Source organism: Monodelphis domestica, chromosome 6 (assembly GCF_027887165.1).
Source record: "Monodelphis domestica isolate mMonDom1 chromosome 6, mMonDom1.pri, whole genome shotgun sequence".
Lineage (NCBI taxonomy): Eukaryota > Metazoa > Chordata > Mammalia > Didelphimorphia > Didelphidae > Monodelphis > Monodelphis domestica.
Genome location: NC_077232.1, coordinates 216690874 through 216712688, shown reverse-complemented (window position 1 = coordinate 216712688; position 21815 = coordinate 216690874). Strand labels below are relative to the sequence as shown.

Genomic DNA, 21815 nt, shown 5'->3' with positions numbered 1-21815 from the left:
GCTAGGAATATATCTGTATAAATCTGATTCTTTTTTTAAAATTTTGTATGTATATTTATTTTAAATATTTATTTATTTTAAAATATTTCCCCATGGTTACATTATTCATGTTTTCTTCCTCCCCTCTCCAGGAGCTAACAAACAATTCCACTGGGTTGTACATGTATTATCACTCAAAACCTATTTCTATATTATTCATTTTTGTAACAAAGTACTTTTAAAACCACAACCCCAAATCATATACCCATATAAACAAGCGATAAATCATGTTTTTCTTCTGTGGTTCTACTCCCACAGTTCTTTCTCAGGATGTAGATAGCAGTCTTTCTCATAAGCTCCTCTGGATTGTCCTGGATCATTGCATTGCTATCAGTAGCAGAGTCTATTACATTTGATTGTCCCACAATGTTTCAGTTACTATTGCATGATGTTCCCCTAGTTCTACTTATTTCACTTCGCATCTAACTCGTTGATTCTTGTTCACTCAATCAACACCGATAACACACCTACTATGTGCCAGGAATCTATCTGTATAAAGCTCCAGTTCTTGTATCCATCACTCAACCAACATTCATCACACACCTACTATGTGTCAGTATCTACACTGAGGACACGAAAAACAAAACAAAACCAAAAAGAAACAACCTTCCTCTGGCAGGGCCCCTGAAAACAGGTTATTCATGTCAATCATGAATTTGTGAGCCCTGTCATTTGGGCTCATGTCTCACAGTGACCTCTAGTGGTTGTCCCGAGAAATCAGATGGGGTAGAGAAAGGAACAGTCTTCCCTGGCCACTGGTTTCCAACTCGTTCACGGGCCCCCTCCATTTATAGCTCCTATCTCCATTTCCCCCAAGACTGTGATTCCACCGCTGTTCCCTTGGCCATTGCTCTCCAGCGCTGTGGATGGCCACTCCGTGCCCTTTGCCCATCCATCACTGGTGGGGCAGGATGGACAATGGCTTTCCCCAGTTGCCAAAGTCTCCTCCATCCTGGTTTTTTTTTTTTTTAACATTCTGTAATGCTTAGCTCTGTATTTCTGGCCATTTGAAGTTAAAGTGAAATAGATCAACAATCCCTTTATTTCCTGAATGTTTCATTCATTTCCTCCACCATCTCTGCTTTGTTTTCCACCTCTTTGTGCCTTTTTCTGGTCACCACAAGACTCTGCAAAACCATGAGTGTGGACAGAACATTCTATTGTGATCAATGGACTCCCTCTACATATTTGCAGGTCTTCCACTCCTCCAGGCTCTAATGTTCTACATTTAGTGCATGCTGCCCTGGCAATGGCACCTTACCACATCGTTAAGCTATAGAACTACTTGTTCCAGTGGGGTCGGGGCAATGACCTATCTCCATTTGTAATGTCTACCAACTTCTCAGAATTTTTTTAAATGCATAGGATTGGGGCAGCTAGGTGGCACGGTGGATAGAGCACCAGGTCTTGAGTCAGGAGGACATGACTGAGAGACCCTGGGTGAGTCATTTAACCCCAATTGCCTAGCTCTCGAGTTGTAACTAAGACACAAAGTAAGGGTTTTTAGAAAAATGAATAGGATTACAAAGAACAACAATTATACTTGTGTGAATTAATTTTTGTCTATAAAATACTGAAATATAAATGTAAAAAATATAGATTTTTTAAGGGCAGCTAAGTGGCTCAATGAATTGAAAGCCAAGCCTAGAGATGGGAAGTCCTGGGTTCAAATCTGACCTCAGACACCTTCCTAGCTGTGTGAATTGCCTATCCCTTACTCCTCTTCTGCCTTGGAATCAATATACAGTATTGATTCTAAGATAGAAGGTAAGGATTTTTTAAAAAATAAAATTTTAAAAAGTTCATGTCAAGAACCTTTAAAGTGTTCACGTTAAAAACCCCTTCCTCTCCCATTTCAGTTTTTTTTTATGTGGTACCTTACCCTATCAGAGAGCAAGAACAGTCTCCCTCTTATCTGAAAACTCCCAATTCTCATAAAAGATCAAATATTCTACATATTTATACTGAATGTATTACATGTAAATGAACTTGTTTAAAGTACCATGGGTCTTATTTGATGAGAACTCAACATACATGAATTCAGATCTGTGCGACTGGCAATTAAAAAAATGAAGGCAGAAAAGGATATGAAATTAAAAATGTTAATTACAAGTGAAATTCACACCATTTCCCCAAGCAGCATCGAGCCTCTCCTCACTCACCCAATAATGCTCCTTCTCACTCTGAGGAGCATTAATGGGAGTCATTATTACGTTGTTTTGCCCCAAACACTTACTCTCGCTTCAGGCTCTGTCCCAAGTTGTGTCCAGGACAGAGCAGAGCTTCTCTGTTTCATGAATGCTATTTAGTTATTAATAATGGTCCCAAAGTACAAGAATGATGATGCCGGTAGCTGTGATAAGCCCAAGGAAAGCTGTAAAGAGCCTGGGTGTGTTTGTGTAAGAAATACTCTAAATAATGGGACTTGTGGTTATGCCTGATTTTTTATGTGAAAGTGAGTCCTGCAGAGGACCTCACTTCCTACTTCCTACTACTTCAGATTTTTTATTCTGCAGAAAAACATAGTATCGATCATGTGGTTCGATGGGGATATGATTGGGGTTTTGATGTTAAAGGATCACTCCACGTGGAAATAGGTTTTGAACAACGATACATGGATAACCCAGTGGAACTGCTCGTCAGCTCCAGGAGGGGGGAGGGAATTATGAATCATATAACTATGGAAAAATATTATTAATTAATTAATTTAAAAAATAATTTTTATTCTGGGATTTATTGAGATGACACATGAAAAAATAGGGTTTGTCTGTTTTGCTTTTGTTGTTAGCCTTTGTTTTTGTCTAAAAGATGATTTTATCAGTGAGGGAGAACTAGGATGGAAACTCTTTCCATCAATGAAGATAAGCAATTTATTTGTAATAAACAAATAAATAAATACTTAATCAATAAATAAATTTATATTGAGCAACATATCTGCAATAAAGTCTTAGTGGGAATCCCTAGAGTTAATTGACTTCCATGACTGTCTTGAGCCTTGGCCTTATCTATGCGGCCAACTTTGCCTCTGTTTCCCCTGTAGCTTTAGCAAAATGAAAGGGAAATTCAGTTTTAGGGTTTCCTTGGCCTTTTGCACTGGCCATTTCAGTGATGCTCAGGGGACGGACGATCAAGGGTCCTGGAGCCTTAAATTCGGGCAGACCTGTGGTTTCAGCAAAAGCCTTGCCCATTCCTTGGTAGTTGCAACTTCTGTGGAAAGCACTGGCTGGGATTTGGCTGCGTCACTGTGATTTACATCAAACAAAGCACCAGCCTCATTAGGAGGGAGCCCCGGGCCTGGGGAGTGCTCATGTTCCCTGGCTCTCTGCGGAGAGGAGATTGCAGTATTAAGTATCTTCTTGTACTTCTGGCTGAATGGGGAGCCGGGGCAGGAGGCAGCCGGTGCAGTTCTGGCATTTCAGGCTCTGGAGGGAGCTCACGCCTCACAGAAAATGAGGCGGAGGGTCATTTGCATTCTCTTTTAGCAAAGACTTTACAGCTCTTTTTCTTGAAAATGACAGTTTTTCACCTCCAGGGTCTGAGGAACTTGTAACTTCAGCTTTCTAATCCTCCTCTCTCTCGGGCACTTTCCCCTGATAGCCAGATCCGCTTACTGGAACCGCAGCACAATTGCACGCCTATTTTCTTTTTGATTAAAAAGCTGGTGTTCACATGAAAATGAGTTTTTCTACTTTGGTGTCTATAAGAAACATGATCATCCACCCACACGGACGCTGCATTATATAGTTCTTTCTCCCCTCGGATCTCAAACAGGAGGATAAACACCGAATTGCCACATGATATGCTAAATGGAATGACTAAAGGTCATTAAGTGCCATAGTAAATTATACAGAGACAAAAGAATGTCAGATTTGGAGGCAGAAGCCTTGGGTTCAGATCCTGATTTGGTTCATGATTTACTGACTCTCTGGGCCTCAGTTTCTTCATATTTAAAAAAGAAGCACTGGACTGAATGACTGTTTGCATCCTTTCCAGTTTAAATCCCTGGTCCTGTGAACTCTGGGCCCGATTCCTCATTTACCAAACAAGATGGTTGGACCAGATAACCGCCAAGTCCATGCTGGTTTTACGTCTGTGGCCTCCCCATCCATTTCCACTGGCGTCCTTGAACTTTGGAGCAAAGTGCTTGTTGAATCCAAAGTCTTTTGCCCCACGGAGATCCAGCTTTGGTTTACGACATATTATCCTCCCTTTGTGTTACGTATAAGGAACTTATTTACAAGGGTACTCAAGAGGCAATAAAAGCAAATATTTGTTATTTCTGAATCTCTGCCTAAGAAAATGTTTGCTCCAACCGGATCGACTGCTTGGCTTTCGAAGGTCCCTCTGAGCCTCAGACAAAAGGTGGGAGCCCAGATGGAGGGGACCCCAGACGTAGAAAGGTCTTCTGGTGAGCTGTGGCCTCAGTCCACCACCTTTACAGTGGAAGACACCAGGCTTTCCGTCATCCTGCTCCTACCCCGTCCCCATTTATCCTTCACCCTCGGCACACGTAGCTTTGTTCAGACACCAGAGGTTCCTTATTACAGTCCTCTCTCTGGCACTGGCCCCAGCACCTTGCCAGTTTCATCAGGCATTTGTTGTCGCTGTCCAGCCCTTTCAGTCATGCACTCCATTTGATTAAGGTTTTCTTGGCAGAGATATTGGACCAGTCTGCCATTTTCTATTCCTGCTCATTGTACAGATGGGGAAATGGAGGCAAACTGGGTGCTTTGACTTGCCCAGGTTTGCCATTTTCTACTCCTGCTCATTGTACAGATGGGGAAATGGAGGCAAACTGGGTGCTTTGACTTGCCCAGGTTTGCCATTTTCTACTCCTGCTCATTGTACAGATGGGGAAATGGAGGCAAACTGGGTGCTTTGACTTGCCCAGGTTTGCCATTTTCTACTCCTGCTCATTGTACAGATGGGGAAATGGAGGCAAACTGGGTGCTTTGACTTGCCCAGGTTTGCCATTTTCTACTCCTGCTCATTGTACAGATGGGGAAATGGAGGCAAACTGGGTGCTTTGACTTGCCCAGGTTTGCCATTTTCTACTCCTGCTCATTGTACAGATGGGGAAATGGAGGCAAACTGGGTGCTTTGACTTGCCCAGGTTTGCCATTTTCTACTCCTGCTCATTGTACAGATGGGGAAATGGAGGCAAACTGGGTGCTTTGACTTGCCCAGGTTTGCCATTTTCTACTCCTGCTCATTGTACAGATGGGGAAATGGAGGCACACTGGGTTAAGTGACGTGTCCAGGTTCTCACAACCAGCGTCAGACTTGAACCGAAGAAGGGGAGTCTTCCTAACTTTATGCCTGGCATTCTATCCACCTGGCTTCCCTTATCTTGGTCCCTAGAGGAACTGAAATTATCCTTATGGGAGATAAAGTGGAGTCGTCATTTTTTATTCAATTTACATGCGTTATTCCTGGCAGAGTACAGTTGGTGGTATTTTCTGATGAACCCTCTAATGGAGGATTGGCTGGAGAGCAGTCCCCCAACTTCAGATCATTGCCAATGGAGGGTCACTGGGGAGTCAAGGCTTTGTCGTACCCCCCTGAGCTCAGTACTTTGGAGCAGATACACTGGCAGACTTTCTAATCTTCATCCTCTCCTGACATAACCCAAAGCCAGGGACCTCTCCAGAATATTGAATTATTGAGCATCCTTGCTCCAAAGCATGGGGGAGGGGGGTTCCCTTTTCTGGTACTCACTCTGTGACCCCAGAAACATGGATGCAGCAAGGATAATGTAATAAGGTAATGGGCTGTGTGATGGACTGGCTTTTCTCTGGTGTTTTTTTCTCCTCCACGTCTGTCTTTCTTTTTCTTCTAGTTTTCCCTGGTAGGGGTCGGGGTGGCAATACAGACAGAACTTTTGGAGAGAGATATGGCTTGTCTATGCTCAGTATAAAACACATTACACATTCTTCCAGAAGAAATCCAGATCCTACATTTCCCCCAAACATGACCAAAGGACACATCATCTGTTTTAGGCTCTTTTTCTTCTTATACTAACACTAAAAAAATCCCAGTGATATTAGGGGGAAGCGAGGTGGCTCAGTGGATAGAGAGCTAGGCTTGGAGAAGGGACATCCTGGGTTCAAATCTGGCCTCAGACATTTCTTGGTTGTATGACTCTGGACAAGTCACTTGATCCCCATTGTGTACCCTTACTGCTCTTCTGCCTTGGAATCAATACTTTGTATTGATTCTAAGATGGAAGGTGAGGATTTTTTAAAAATGAAATTACTTATCTAAAGTTTTTTAAATGTGAGAAAAATTAACTGCATGAAAAAAACTATTGACAAAGCAAATTATGTGCTTTGAGGCGGAGAAAACCTTCCCATCTTAGGTACAATGGAAAGACTACTGGATTTGGAGTCAGCAGACCTGGATCTTAATAACAGTGATGGGACTTTTAAGACCTCAGGCAGGACATTACTTAACTTCTTGGGGTTCAGGTTCCTTGCCTGAAAAAATAAGGGCTGCCTGGAGCAGGGATTCTTCCCCTCTTTTGAGAGTCATGGATCTCTTCTAGCAGTCTGGGGAAGCCTCTCAAATGTCTCAGGAAACTGTTTTTAAATGCTTAGAATAAGATGCATAGGATCACAAAGAAAACTATTTCCTTTTTGTGTTTGCTTGATTTTAAACATTTTTTCCCTATTACATGTAGATACAATTTTTTATAATCCCTTTCTGACATTTTGCTATCCATGAAACCAACTATTTTCAATATAGGGATTGAAATGTTAAAAAAAAAAATTGAATGGAGCTCAGGTGAAGCATCCCCTGGGCTACAGGAACTAGAGAGGTTTCTTCCAGCTTTAAATCACTGATCCTCTTCACCCTCTCCCCTGCAATTGGAAATATCTCATGCCTCCCCAATGGAGCTCCTGGAAGTAGTTATGACAGGCCATGGGGACCAGCTCAGATTTTTTTCAGCCTAACTTCAAGATGGGTATGAATTAGGAAATTTTGGGACAGCCAGAGGTCCCACCCAGCTTAACTAAAGAAACCTTCTAATAATTTGCCAGGGACTTGAAAACAAAAACAAAAACAAGTCACGCGCCCCTTGTTGCCTAGCCCTTACTTCTGCCTTAGTACCAATACACAATCCGATTCTAATGGAAGGTAAGAATAAAAAAACAAAAACAACAACAACAACAAAAACCCAGTCCTACTACTAAAGTGGAGAAAATTAAATGTAGTCATGTACATATCACAAAACTAGGCTTAATTGTACAGAATTAATTGTATAAAATTAAGTGTCAGGAAGATGGCACAGAGGAGAGAGTGCCAAGCTTGGAATAAGATCTGTCCAGGACAAGTCACTTCCCCCTGTTTGCCTCAGTTTCCTTATCTATAAAACAAGAGGCTATGACTACATAATTATAAGGTCCCTTTCAACCCCAAATCTGTGATTTATGAAGACTTAGGGTGGCTGTGAAGGGCAATAAGGTGTGAATTTTAGATTTACTCCTCCCTGCTTAGTCTAACAAAATAGGAATGTCTACACCCCTACGTAAGGATTAAGTATTGAGAAGGATGGCCTATGACAGACATGTGCTAGCAAATGGCAAATCAGAAACAACTGACAGACCCCTGGGCTGTCCTAAGTCAAGCTTAAGCTACCATTGGTACATGTGAGATGCAGGAAAGTGATGTAAAAATGGTCTATATATTTGGTGTAATAGTTCAGAGGACAAGGCATTTCACCCTCTTTGCCTCAGTTTCCTCATCTGTAAAGTGAGCTGGAGAAGGAAATGGCAAACCACTCCAGTGTCGAGAAAACCCTAAACGGGGGTCATGAAGAGCCAACCATGACTGAAATGACTGAATAACAACCCGTATGCCAGTATCAGATATATACACATGGGCATATACATAGAAATGCACAAAACAGGGGTTTGATGATCAGTTAATTCTCTTTTTTTTTGGTAACTGTGGCTATTTCTTCCATAATAAATAGAGTAGAGGTCACTTGTTAAAAGGAGAGACCCAAACTTGGAGGTAGAAAGAACCTTAAAGACCATCTTGTACAGCCTGTTCATTTGACAGATAAAAAACTGAGGCCAGGGCAGGTTAAGTGATTTGCCCAGGTCATACGGCTTTTAAGCATCAGAGCTGGGATTCTGGACTCCGTCTCTGCATCCAGGACTCTTTTCACTGTGGGTGAGCAGGAAAGAGGGAGAAATAGTGGGCATGAGAATTTGTTTCATTCCAAATTAATCTGGAAACTCTCTGCCCTGACCAAAAAGCTATTTTCCTAGCAATAAATTCCAGGCTGAGGTCAGCTAGAAAGTGGTGCTTTTTTGGAAGGAACACCAACAGTATGTCGACCAGAAGTCTTATGAAACCCTTTTAAAAAATGCTTCTTGGGATTGGAACCAGGGATGGCAAATTGGAGTTTGGAAAGTGTGGGGCGTGTTGTAGGGATGCCGGGGAAGGAAGGGAAGATGGGCTGCCAACAGGCAGGGTCTGACTGGATTCAAACATGGGCTATGGGCTCAACATCTCCTCTGAAAGTCGGGACACCGAAACATGGAACAATCTTGTCCGAAGGAAGAGGGCGAGTGATGACTCGGCATCTACCAGGGACGAGGCGCTGTGCTAAGTACTTTACAAATATTGTCTTATTCCAAATACGTCCAAATGTATCCGATAGCTCTTGTTAGAAGTTATTTTTAGGTAACTTCATTTAGCTGCCCTCATAGAATTCTCCCAAAGTGACAGCCTGTCTAGAGTGAAATCTGTAATCTTTATCCATGAGCAGTAATTAGGACTTGACTTTAAATCTATTTTAATTGGAGAAAGAGCATGATCATTTTTCTAACTGGATTGAATTGCATTCTGGTCATTTTTCTGTAATATGCAGCTCTTTGTGACCCCATTTGGGGTTTTCTGGTTGAGGATACAGGAGTGGTTTGTCATTTTCCTTCTCTGGCTCATTTTACAAAGGTGGAAACTGAGGCAAACAGAGATAAGTGACTTGTCCAGGGTCACATGGCTAGAAAGTGTTTGAGGTCAGATTTGAACCTCAGGAAGAAAGGGCTTCCTTACTCTAGGGCTGGCACTCGAGGCACTATGGTGTCACCTAGCTTCTCTACCAATTGGATATTGCATTTTAGCTCTCTTGGTATCAGTGAAGGATTTCTTTGTTAAAAAAGGAATGAATGGGGGCAGTTGGGTTGGGTGGCTCAGTGAAGAGAGAGCCTCTACTCTGCTTTAGAATCATGGTATTGGTTTTAGGGAAGAAGTTAGGAATTGAAACAACAACAACAAAAACAGGAATGGGTGGGAGAGGAAGTCTTAACAATTCAGCTTAAATCAAGAACCTAAAATAAACTGGATTAGTATTTATTATGGAGTCACGTAGAGCTACAAAATCAGTTATGCTGGAATTTGGGCATTTCTTTTTGTGTTTTTTTAATCCCTTACTTCCTGTCTTAGTATCAGTTCTAAGACAGAAGAGTGGCAAGGCTGGGCAATTGGGGTTCAGCGATTTTCCCAAGGCTACATAGATTTGAACCCAGAACTTCCCAATTCCAAGCCTGGTGTTTTGTCCACTGCGCCTCCTAGGCGACTGAGTTTTTGACTTGCCTGGGTTCACCGAGCTAGGAAGTCTATGAAGTCACATTTGAACCCAAGACTTCCTGTTTCTAAGCCTGGCTCTCTATCCACTGAGCCACCTAGCTGTCCTTTTCCTGATTTTCTCTTAAATGAGAACATGAATGAAGAAAGCAAATGTTAAAGTCACTAAAATTTTACTTTTCTGATTTTTAAAAGAAGAAAATGATGGAAGATCACAGGATCATAGATTTAAGGCTTGAAAGGACCACAGATGCTGTCTAATCCAATTCCCTCATTTTACAGATGGGGGATTACAAAATGATGGGGTTCGAGTAGGCTTCATGGCCCAGAGAAGAGGTCGAGGCAGATCTGAACTCATATCCAATCATTAATAGTTTACATTCTGTCCTTTAAATTCTGCTCTATGGTAAATTCTACTTCAAGGACAAGGACAACACAATTCATCACTCCAAGGGATCCCTTGTGATGTCTCCTGGAAGGACTGAGAGGAAGAGAGCAAAAAGGGTCCAGGAAGCTTATGAGGAATGACACAGTCATCAGCTGCCATGAAATACTTTTCTGGTTGTCAATGTCACTGATTCTCCACGATGACAAAGGTGATGCAACTATAACGATCCTCATTTTATAAAGAGGGAAACTGAGGCTTAAAAAGGTGAAGTCACTTGCTCACATTGATAAATTTCTAAATGAATAGGAGGAAGGAGGGAGGAGAATTTTTTTTTAACCCTTACCTTCCATCTTAGAATCAATACTGTGTATTGAGAGCTAGGCCTAGAGACCGGAGGTCCTAGGTTCAAAATCTGGCCTCAGCCACTTCCTAGCTGTATGACCCTGGGCAAGTCACTTAACTCCAATTGTCTAGCCCTTACCACTCTTCTGCCTTGGAGCCAATACACAGTATTGACTCCAAGACGGAAGGTAAGGATTAAAAAAAAAATACTGTGTATTGGCTCCAAGGCAGAAGAGTGGTAAGGGCTAGACAATTGGGGTTAAATGACTTGCCCAGGGTCACACAGCTGGGAAGTATCTGAGGTCCCATTTGAACCCAGGACCTCCCATCTATAGGTCTGGCTCTCAATCCACTGAGCTACCCAGATGCCCCCTAAAGAGGAGAATTTCTGAACCAAGCAAAGTCTTTAGGCTCGAAGCACATTGCTTTTTTTTTTTTAAACTATACCATAAAGTCTAAAAAGAGGCAGAAGGAAAAAGTGGTCTTAAATTGGTGGAGTTCCAGGGGAGTCTAATAAATGAAACAGGAGGAAGAGGGAAAGAACAGACATATACAGAAGGTAAAACTGTCAACAGACACAAAAGGAAACCAGAAAGACCACAGACAGTGGGGAAAAAAGTCTAGACCAGGTTTTGGTTTTGGTTTTCTTTAAAAAGCACAAGGTACCTGATGCTGGAGGGGAAAAAAAATAAAGAAACCACCATTGAAAAAAATCAGGGAAAATAGTACTGGGAAATTAATGCAAATAAATATATATCTCTAATTAGTTAGGAGGAATATAGGTGTCCCTAGAAATCATACCTGAACCCTCAATTAGGACTCTAAAAAATTATAGAGGGTATACCGTATATCCCCTTTGCCTACCCCAGTCTCCAGTGAGTTGCAACCATTTTGAACTACTGGTGGCTCAATTAGTTCCTTTGAAAGAAATTAATATCTAATCTTTAAAAAAAAAAATCTATGCGTTTGCAAAACCAGAATCAAACCACCCCCAAGGAGAATAGTAAGAAGGTATCTGCTTACTCTTCTTGTCGCAAATCATTGATGCTGCGGTCCAGTGAGATCATATCGCTGGCCACCATGTTAAATCCAAACTCTTTAATGCTGGCATGAATGGACTCTTTGTAATCTGGTCCCAAAACATATGGCTTTGCTTCCTCTCCAGGGCCACCGAGAACACCATGAGGCTCCGGTTCTTTGGGTTCAAAATTACCAATGATTCCCGGACGGAGCACAGGATCATGGTAGGTAAGTGTCTGAGGCTTAAAAGTGAGATACTGTCTCTGGAGGGCATTTTGCTGGTTGATACCCCCAGCTTGATGCTCTTGTTCATTTTTGGCTTTGTTTTTTCTTCTAATAGACTCCAAGTCCACTTCCACCCCTTCCACATGGGGCCAGGGCACCACAGGTTTGAATCTGTCGCCCCCAGGGGCCAATCCATTGCCTCCTCTGTTAGGGATGGGAACGTTGAGGTCTCTGCCTTCCTATACAAAGGGAAAAAAGGGGAGACAATGAGTACATCAGGGCAGAATTTATGAAATTGATATAATTAACAAATTAATAATAATTTAAATTAAAAATATAGATCAATAATAATAAATAATTAAATAATTGATGAAAATAAAAAATAAATTAATTTTAGGAAGGCAAACAGAGACAATGTTAGTTGGAATTATGAATCTATAAAAGACCATTGTAAGCCATCTTTGAAGCTAGGAAGTGTACAAGAAGACCCTGACTATTCCCTCTCCATGCCACAGGGATGGGGGCATCCTCTTGTACCACCCTGCCTCTCTCAGCCCCCTGAAGGAAACAAATTATTAAGCGCCTCAACAGCGAGGGAACTGGGGCGGATGAAAATGAAAACTTAAAAACAGGTTGTTTTATACAGGATGTGGTTTCTCCAACAGTCCGGCATACGATAAATGAAACTTCTCTGCCGTGATAGAGCAGCCTGGTGGCAGCTGTATTAGGGATCATCTATCACCAGGCTGGCTCCATGCCTGGAATGACAGGGAACTCAGGTAGGGGTTTGTATTCAATGGACCGGAGTCAGGATTTTCCTACCCAACAGGAACTGGCCTCAACTGAGCACTGCAAGAGAGACCTAATGGCTCTAACCAACTTAGATTGAGGCCCTGGCTTATGAATCATGATTTAGGAACCACAATGGTGAGGCCCTTCAATGGCATTCAGCAAAGGTTGTCCCTTTGGATCATGGCCCCAGGGAAGACCTTTGGGATCTGGTTTATGATCAAGAAGGGTAATCAAGTTTTACCCTATAGCATTTTCTGTCTGCCTCTTGGGCAACAACTAGCTATAAAGACTTTATATATATATTTATATTATATTATCATTAATATAGTATATTATTTATTATTATATTATTTATTATTTTTATTGTATTATATATGATAATTAACATATTGTTTATTATATTATATATTATAATTAATATATTATGCATTATAATATATTATTTATATATATATAAAGAATTTGGAAAAGGGATCTTCAGTGGAGGTTGCCCCTTTGGAACATGGTCCCATGACCAGGGAAGATCTTTGGGATTGAGTTTCTGGTCGAGAAGATGGGTAATTACCTCACACCTAGCAGATTGGCTAACATGATAGCAAAGGAAAGTAATGAATGCTGGAGGGGATGTGGCAAAGTCGGGACATTAATTCATTGCTGGTGGAGTTGTGAACTGATCCAGCCATTCTGGAGGGCAATTTGGAACTATGCCCAAAGGGTGATAAGCTGCCCTTTGATCCAGCCATAGCACTGCTAGGCTTGTACCCCAAAGAGATAATAAGGAAAAAGACTTGTACAAGAATTTTCATAGCTGCGCTCTTTGTGGTGGCCAAAAATTGGAAAATGAGAGGATGTCCTCCAATTGGGGAATGGCTGAGCAAATTGTGGTATTTGTTGGTGATGGAATACTATTGTGCTCAAAGGAATAATAAAGTGGAGGAATTCCATGGAGACTGGAACAACCTCCAGGATGTGATGCAGAGTGAAAAGAGTAGAACCAGGAGAACATTGTACACAGAGACTGATACACTGTGGTACAATTGAATATAATGGACTTCTCTACTAGCAGCAATGCAATGATCCAGGATAATTCTGAGGGACTTATGAGAAAGAACACCATCCATATCCAAAAGAAGAACTGTGGGAGTAGAAACACAGAAGAAAAACAACTGCTTGATCACATGGTTTGACAGGGATATGATTGGGGATGTAGACTCTAAACGATCACTCGTGAAAATATCAATAATATGGAAATAGGTCTTGATCAGTGATACATATAAAACCCAGTGGAATGGAGTATAGTTTACTGGAGGGGGGTGGGAAGAGGCTGGAAAAAAAATTTTAATCAATTAAATAAAAAAATTAAAAAAAGAAGAAGGGTAACCAAGTTTTACCCTATCGCATTTTCTGTCTGCCTCTTGAGCAACAATTAGCTTTAAAGACAAAGAATTTGGAAAAGGGTTCTTCAATGAAGATTGGATTATGGTCCCATGTTCAGGAAGACTTCTGGGATTGAGTTTCTAATCAAGAAGATGGGTAATCAAGTTTTACCCAAGCATTTTCTGTCTGCCTTTTCTGCAACAGCTAGCTATAAAGACAGAATCTGGAAAAGGGTTCTTTGACCATATGGTACGGTAAATATGCAGGAATTTTATACGACTGGAATCGCAGAAATGATTTCAAGGGAACACAAAAATGCAAGTAAGTAGAGAGCTGGAATTCACAGAGAGAACTTCCAAATGTGTTATAGGCTGTACCAGTAGTACTGGCCCTCCCTAAGATTAGGAAGATGCAAACTGGTCCAAGATTTTGCATTGCATTGAGAGATGCTCCCCTTGACTTGGAGTTGACACATCCTTCTTCCTCTTACCCAGGCCCTCCCAGGCCCACCCCAAAAATTTGACTTTCCATCCTGAGATTCTCTGCTATTAAATACAGCCGAGCAAAAACCTTCTGTTCAAGTCAAAACTGGAAATAGCACTTAAGAGGCCACAGGAGGAAATCTGAAAGTCGGATTTGGAGCTGTTGTGTGGTTTATTCAAAGAAAATAATAATTTCCAGAGCATTGGAGAATCTGTAGAAGGGGGCAGACAGTCAGGTCAGCTCAAGGGGCTGGTTAGTGAGAATGGATGAGAATAGCAGCTTACGTTTATATAGCTCTTTAAGGATAGGTGGTACAGTAGATTCTGGACCTGGAGTCTGGAAGAGTCAACTTCCTGAGTTCAAATCTGGCTTCAGATACTTCCTTAGCTGTGTGTGACCTGGACAAGTCACTTAAACCTGCTGGCCCCAATTCCTCATTTATAAAATGAGCTGGAGAAGGAAATGGCAAACCAGTCCACTATCTTTGCCAAGAAAATCCCAAATGGGGTCACAGACAGTCAGATACAGCAACAAATAACTGAACAACAACCAATTAAGGCTTAGGAAAAACCCTTTCCTCACAGTAACTCTGTGGGAGTAAATAGGAAAAAGTATTTCCATTTTACAGATGAGGAAACTGAGTTTCAAAGTGATTAAATGACTCGTTCATGATCACATAGACACTATGTAGATTGGAAGATCTTAGGAATCCTAAGAAAATAATTGGTTTTGGATTAGAAAAGTAATTTCATTGGGGTAAGGAAATCCTAAAAAGGAAATTTCTTCTACCAATTTAGAGCAGAGCCTGCTCTATAATTTAGAGTCTTATGGAGTTCTCTGAAGTTAAGTGGAACAAGTTAAGTGGCTTGCCCAGGGTCAAGCAGCCTGTATGTGTTAAAGGAAGAACCTGAACTCATGTCTCTTTGACTCCCAGGTCAGCTCTTGTTACCGTACCACAGTCTGTGGAAAATATAAATATTTATTAATATTATTGTTTTTCAAAGCATGTCTCCAGACTCCAATTCCAGCCCTTTGTGACTATGTCAGAGGAGAGAAGAGAAAATGATAAATATAGATTTATTTATTGTAATAAATGATAAATAAAGAAAAATAGTAGAATCTCTAGTTGATTCAAACTCCATCTTTTTTTCTACTCTAAAAAGGCATTCTGGTCTCCTCTTGATGGAGATTTTTAATTCCTAAGTCTTCTGCTGTGTGCTTTTAGAAAGATGGGAAGTAGAAAGAGCAGGCCATTTCTAAATTCCAATCCATAAGTCAGAGCAAACCCTTTGAGCCCTGACAGTATTCTGAAAATACCTCAAAGGTCCTTGAGAACCTGAAATAAGTAACTTCCTAGTCTCTACACCAGAGGCATCAAACAGGCTGGCGGCCTGTACGACGCCGTCACTAACACTCCCCCCCCCCCCCCCCCCCCGCAGCATGGCCCCAACCAGATTAAAATAGAACTGGGAAATGTTTAACAAAATAAGCAGAACATACAATAAAAGGGAGATAATATCTCATTTGAAAATTAATTCAACATGCAGCCTGTAGGGATCTTTAGGAACAGATTAATGGTCCAGTTTCTATTTGGGTTTGACATTGCTTCTTAGCAAACAACTTAGGACTGACACTGGATTTGTGAATTCACTGGGAGAAGGAAATCACTGTGGTGGGAAATCTGCCAATATCTTCTCTGCCACTTAGAGAGCTGCCTGGAGCCCTGAGAAATGCGTGATTTGTCCAGAGTCCCAGGACTGTAGATTTATTGTTGTTTTTTTTCTTTTTAATTTAATTTCTTTTTAAGTCCCCCCCCCCCCCCCCACCATGGTTCCAGGATTCTTGTTGTCTCCCTCCCCTTTTTCCTCCCCCCTCCAGTGACAAGCAATTACACTGGGTTATCCATGTATTATCACTCGAAACCTATTTCCACATTGTTCATTTCTGCAATGGAGTAATCTCAGAGATTGATTGCCGAAAAGGGCTTGGGGAGCTAAGGTTACACAGCTGTTAAGGCTCTGAGGCAGGACTGGAGTCGGAACCCAGTGCTCTTACTAACCACCGCATCACTCACGTCTTCCTGGCTCGGAGATTTCTATTCACGCAATACGGCCACTCAGATGTTCATTAGAGAGTTCGATGGTTTGGTGGATAGAGTCAGGAAGACCTGAGTTCCAATCCAGCCCGAGCCACTTAGCAGCTGGGCAAGCCACCTAAGCTCCTAAGCGTGTTCCTCTGAAAAATGGGGATAATAATGGCACCACCTCCCAGGGTTGTCGTTTTGAGGATCCCATGAAAGAGTGCTTGTCAATTGCTTAATGTAGGGTCCATCACCTTGTTGGCACTCTATAAATGCTAGCTATCATTACACAACTCCATAATAAAAGTTATTCTTTAACCAATATTTGCAGGACGCAAGATAAGATATTGTGATGGATGGTGGCTCTGGGTTGTCCATTCGGCTGCATTCTGTACCCTCCTGGAGCTGGGCCCAGAAGGGAACAAGAAAGAGGGGGCCGGACTGCCTTTGGGAATTGCACAGCCCTCTTAATGACCCCACGGCTTCGGTCTGTAAGCATCCTTTTAGCATGAACATTTTTCTGGTGGTGTTTTATCACTCTGAGCCATAGAATATTACAGCCCCAGAAGGACTGAAATTGGGGCTCCTCATCCCTGCCAGCTGCTAATGGTCCCCTCTCCTCCTCCACAAAATCACCATAGGTTGCTGTCGCCTATGTGTGCTCTCTCCCAATGGAAGGGCATCTCCTTGGGGCAGGATCATTTCATGTTTGTCTTTGTCTCCTCAATGGCTGGCCCGTAGTAGGGCTGCAAGCTCCAGCTTGTGGTTTCTTTGATAGAAGGAGCTCTCACCCGAGGAAGCTTCCTTTCCCACTAAAGGGAACTTCCTAGAAATGTCCAGTCTCAGGAGAGAATTGTCCAGGTCACTAAGAGCTGAAGGGATTTGCCCAGGACCACCAGAGGCAGGACTGGAGAGCAGATCCTGCTGGCTTCCACCCTGGGTCTTTGAGAATGATCAGAGGCTGCCTCACACACTGGAGAGATTGAATTAATTTTTGTCCATTGATGAACTAAAGATTACCCAAAGGGCGATGAGGAAGCTTTATGGTGGATACAAGGAAATTGCAACACATTACAAGGGAATAATTACTCCAGAATTTAGTGCTCTAAAGGTTGTTATGGAGTAGCAAGGTGGCACAGTGGATAGAAAATTAAGCCTGGCATGTAGACTTGTCTTTCTGTTAAATCTGACCTCAGATCCTTATTAACTGTGTAACCCCTGGCAAGTTGCTTAGCCCTGTTTGCCTCAGTTTCTCCATATGTAAAAAAAGCTGGAGAAGGAAATGGCAAACCAGTGTAGTAGCTAAGGTGTGTGACCCTGAGTGAGTCATTTTGCCCTGTTTGCCTTAGTTTCTTCATCTGCAAAAAGAGCTGGAGAAGGAAATGGCAAACCAGTGTAGTATCTAAGGTGTGTGACCCCAAGTGAGTCACTTTGCCCTGTTTGCCTCAGTTTCCTCATCTGTAAAAAGAAATGGCAAGCCAGTGTAGTATCTAAGGTGTGTGACCCTGAGTGAGTCACTTTTCCCTGTTTGCCTCAGTTTCCTCATCTGTAAAAAAAGCTGGAGAAGGAAATGGCAAACCAGTGTAGTATCTAAGGCGTATGACCCTGAGTGAGTCACTTTGCCCTGTTTGCCTCAGTTTCCTCATCTGCAAAAAGAGCTGGAGAAGGAAATGGCAAACCAGTGTAGTATCTAAGGTGTGTGACCCTGAGTGAGTCACTTTGCCCTGTTTGCCTCAGTTTCTTCATCTGCAAAAAGAGCTGGAGAAGGAAATGGCAAACCAGTGTAGTATCTAAGGTGTGTGACCCTGAGTGAGTCACTTTGCCCTGTTTGCCTCAGTTTCTTCATCTGCAAAAAGAGCTGGAGAAGGAAATGGCAAACCAGTGTAGTATCTAAGGTGTATGACCCCGAGTGAGTCATTTTGCCCTGTTTGCCTCAGTTTCCTCATCTGTAAAAAGAGCTAGAGAAGGAAATGGCAAACCGATTCAGTATCTTTGCTAAAAATCGCCCCCCCCATCCTGAATGGGGTCATGAAGAGTTGGACATGATTAAACAATAACGAAGAGGTTGTCACTGGGAAAAAATATATGACCAGGTTAAGAAAACAGGGCTGGCTGAGCAGGGAGAATGAGTGATGACCGGTGGACCAGGAGCTCCTCGGTATCTTTTCTATGCAACGACAAGGGGAAGAGAAGAAGGCTGACACCGCCTCGCTAGCACGCTGGTGAGCTGTGCTGGGGGGATTTCTAGGACGCCGCCGACAAGAGGAGCGTGGGACGGGCAGGCACATATGGTCTGAAATCTCCTTCACCGGACAATGTAGCCACACTGAGCAAATCACATTTTCCAGTTCCATAAAATGACAATCTGACTGGAGTCAGGTTAGAATCCCCAAGTCAAGTTTCCACCTTAAGGAATGCAGGAGAGGACCAAGATAATAAAGGGGGGATTCCGAATCCCTCCCCCCAACCCTACAAACACAAACCTCCTCTTCTCCATCTCTGAATGGCGATTAGGAGTCTAAGAATAATAACCGAATAAAAGTAAAATAATAATATAGGAGTGGACTAATAATAATGAATGAAACACGGTCTATCTATAAAGTCCGGCTGTCTGACTCTGCAGCCAAATTCAACAAATCCCAACTGACTAGGGGTAGAAAAGAGAATCACTGGATGATCTTCCAAGGTCAGCCTATTCATGGAGTGGAAATGTACTGGAAAATAATATCACTTCTAAGCAGATGGTGGTTAGGTCAGGCTACTCAGCACGGCCTCACCCTCTTCCACAGCGAAAATAAAACTAAAGAGTTGACAATATTTTTCCAAGATGGCGAGGCTTTCAAAGGCGTGACATGACCTCAAAGGGATTTAGAAAAATGGTCCTAGGAGATCGTGTAAGCATCGCCGGCTTAATCAGATTTGGGGCAGGAAGCAAACTGCAACAATAAGCAAAATGTGTTCGATGAACTTAATGGAAGGCTTATGTAAAGCCCCAGTTCCCTGCAGGAATTACTTTGGGGTATTCAGCCTTTTAAAAATGGCCACTACTGAATAATATGCATTCCGTTTACAAGATTCCACAGGAACGCAGGGAATGTGAAGGACTAACCAAGCCAATCCGTGCTCCCCAGATCAAAAAAGTGAACCCCAGATGATTTTTTTTAATAAATTGGGCCGTTGTCTGCATCTTCTCTGCTGAGCAAGTTATCTTTTCACGAAAGGAGCTTCGATTTTAACAGAATAGGAAGAGGGGGCAAAACAAAAAAAAGAAAACGGAGGTCTCCCAAGTCTTGATGTTAAATGGGCAGTGGCTGATGGGCTCCACCAAGCCCTCTCTGGTCTACCAACCCCACTGGACTCCTGACCCTAATCCCCCTGCATTCCAAAAACAAGCTTCTTCTTTCTAAGGCTCATTGATGAGGGATACTGATCTCCTAAGCAGAAAGTGGAGTCCCATCCAATCAGGCTAGGACTCATCGGGTGCAGAGGCTGGGGCTAAGTTCCACAGGACTTCAGAGACTCACTAGAGGAGTTTATAGTTCATTCTAAGCAACAGGAAACCACTGAAAAAACGATCAATTAAAACACTGGTCTAGATCGCTCCTGGGGTCCCTTTTAACTGGGTCACCATGCTTCAAAGCCAGAGGATTGTTGCCAGTCAATGGAGCTCTGCTCCAAGTTTCCCTGTTTCTAGGGAGGGATGGAAGCCTTTAGAAAGATGACAAACTTGAAAGGTAAACTAGGACACAGGGACAAAGGTATCAAGACAAAGGACGAAGATACAAGGTCATGTTCCTATTGGGAATAGTAACTGCATAGTTACAACATATGAAATATTTATCAGAGCTGCCACAAGCTGACTCCTTGAGATGGCAACCTTCGAGTGAGCATATGGTGACATAAGCCAACAAAATTCCTACCAGGATATCCTTGATGGCTAGACAAGCAAAATCCTGATCTGTGTTTGCGAATTGGAGGCTCACACACTGCCTTTGGTTTTCTTAAACCAAAACACTGGGGAACGTTGCCTTTAGAGACAACAGAGTCATTTATGGAAAAATAATTCTATGTAGACTATTGGGTTTACTTTTTAAATTTTTTATTAATTAATTAGTTGATTAATCCATCTAATTAATTAATAATCACTTCATTCTAATTCTTACCTTCTGTCTTAGAATTGATACTAAGTATTGGTGCCAAGGGAGAAGAAAGGTAAGGAAGAGGTTAATTGGATTTAAGTGATATAGCTAGGAAATGTGTGAGGTCAAATGTGAATCCAGAACCTCCAGTCTCTAGGTTTGGCTCTCTAGCCACTGAAACACTTAGCTGTCCCTAGTTATTTTCATAGATATAAAAAACTGAAGCCAAGGAAGATTGGAAAGGCTTTTGCAAATATGAAATATAGTCCACTATGAGTTATTTAGAATTGTGGGATCACACAAAACTTTTAATTATATATATGTATATAATTATATTAATAGTTATTATAATTAGACACCTAATGGCCATTTGATGATGGAGGAGGTTTGTGTTTGTATGGTTTAGGGAGGCATTTGGAATCCCCTCCTTTATTATCTTGGTTCTCTTAAGAATTCCTTAAGGTGGAAACTTGACTCCTAAATTGACTTCAGTCAAACTTTTAATCATATATATATATACATATATATATATGTATATATATATGTATGTATGTATATATGTATGTATGTATATATATGTATGTATGTATATATGTATATACATATATGTGTATATACATTTTTAATTATAGTGTATCATTCACCTTCTTCTCCTTTTCCAAATTCCCATATTATTTTGGGTAGTCTCCTGCACCATTGGTAAGAATGCAGGTAAAGAATTAAAGCTAATTCTAATATCAGTTTAATAATAATAATAGTCCTTGCTATGTGCAGGCACTATGCTAAGTGCTTAGAAATGATTAGCTCATGTGATCTTCCCAAGAGCCCTGGGAGGTTGGTACTATTAACATCCACACTGTACAGATGAGGAAACTGAGGCAAACAGCAATTAAGTGACTTTCCTATGGTCACTCAGCTAGTAAGGACCTGAGGCTGAATCTGGACTCAGATCTTGACTCCAGGTCCCTATGAAAAATTAGATTACAGTAAAAAGTTTTTATGATGCTTTCCAGGACCAAAAGGAAATGATTCTGGGTTGATCCATTGTTATGATCATGGGTAACTAGAAATCAAGCTTTCATCAGTGGTTTCAAATTAATGGTCAAACAGATGGGAGAAATGTAAACCAATCAAGTGATTAGCTTTTATGAATAGTTTTAGATCAAAGGTCAAACAGATGGGGGAAATATATTTTGAGTACATATGCTTAAAAAAAAAGACAAATACTTAGAACCTGCTTATGATTTAGGGGAATAACTTCTCTCCCCACATCTTGGGTAGATTCTCTGTTGAGGATTTATGGGAGGACATAGCAAGAATCTGAGCTGTATTA

At 41.7% G+C, this 21815-nt stretch overlaps 1 protein-coding gene across 3 annotated transcripts in view; it reads right to left on the bottom strand.

The window, feature by feature from the left end:
* GALNT7 (polypeptide N-acetylgalactosaminyltransferase 7) overlaps positions 1 to 21815 on the bottom strand; it is a 214382-nt gene that overhangs the window by 90242 nt on the left and 102325 nt on the right. For all 3 annotated transcript variants that reach the window (XM_056802915.1, XM_056802916.1, XM_056802913.1), the window contains exon 2: positions 11390 to 11850. In XM_056802915.1, coding sequence (XP_056658893.1) covers positions 11390 to 11850 — 461 coding nt within the window. The remainder of the gene's footprint in view (positions 1 to 11389; positions 11851 to 21815) is intronic.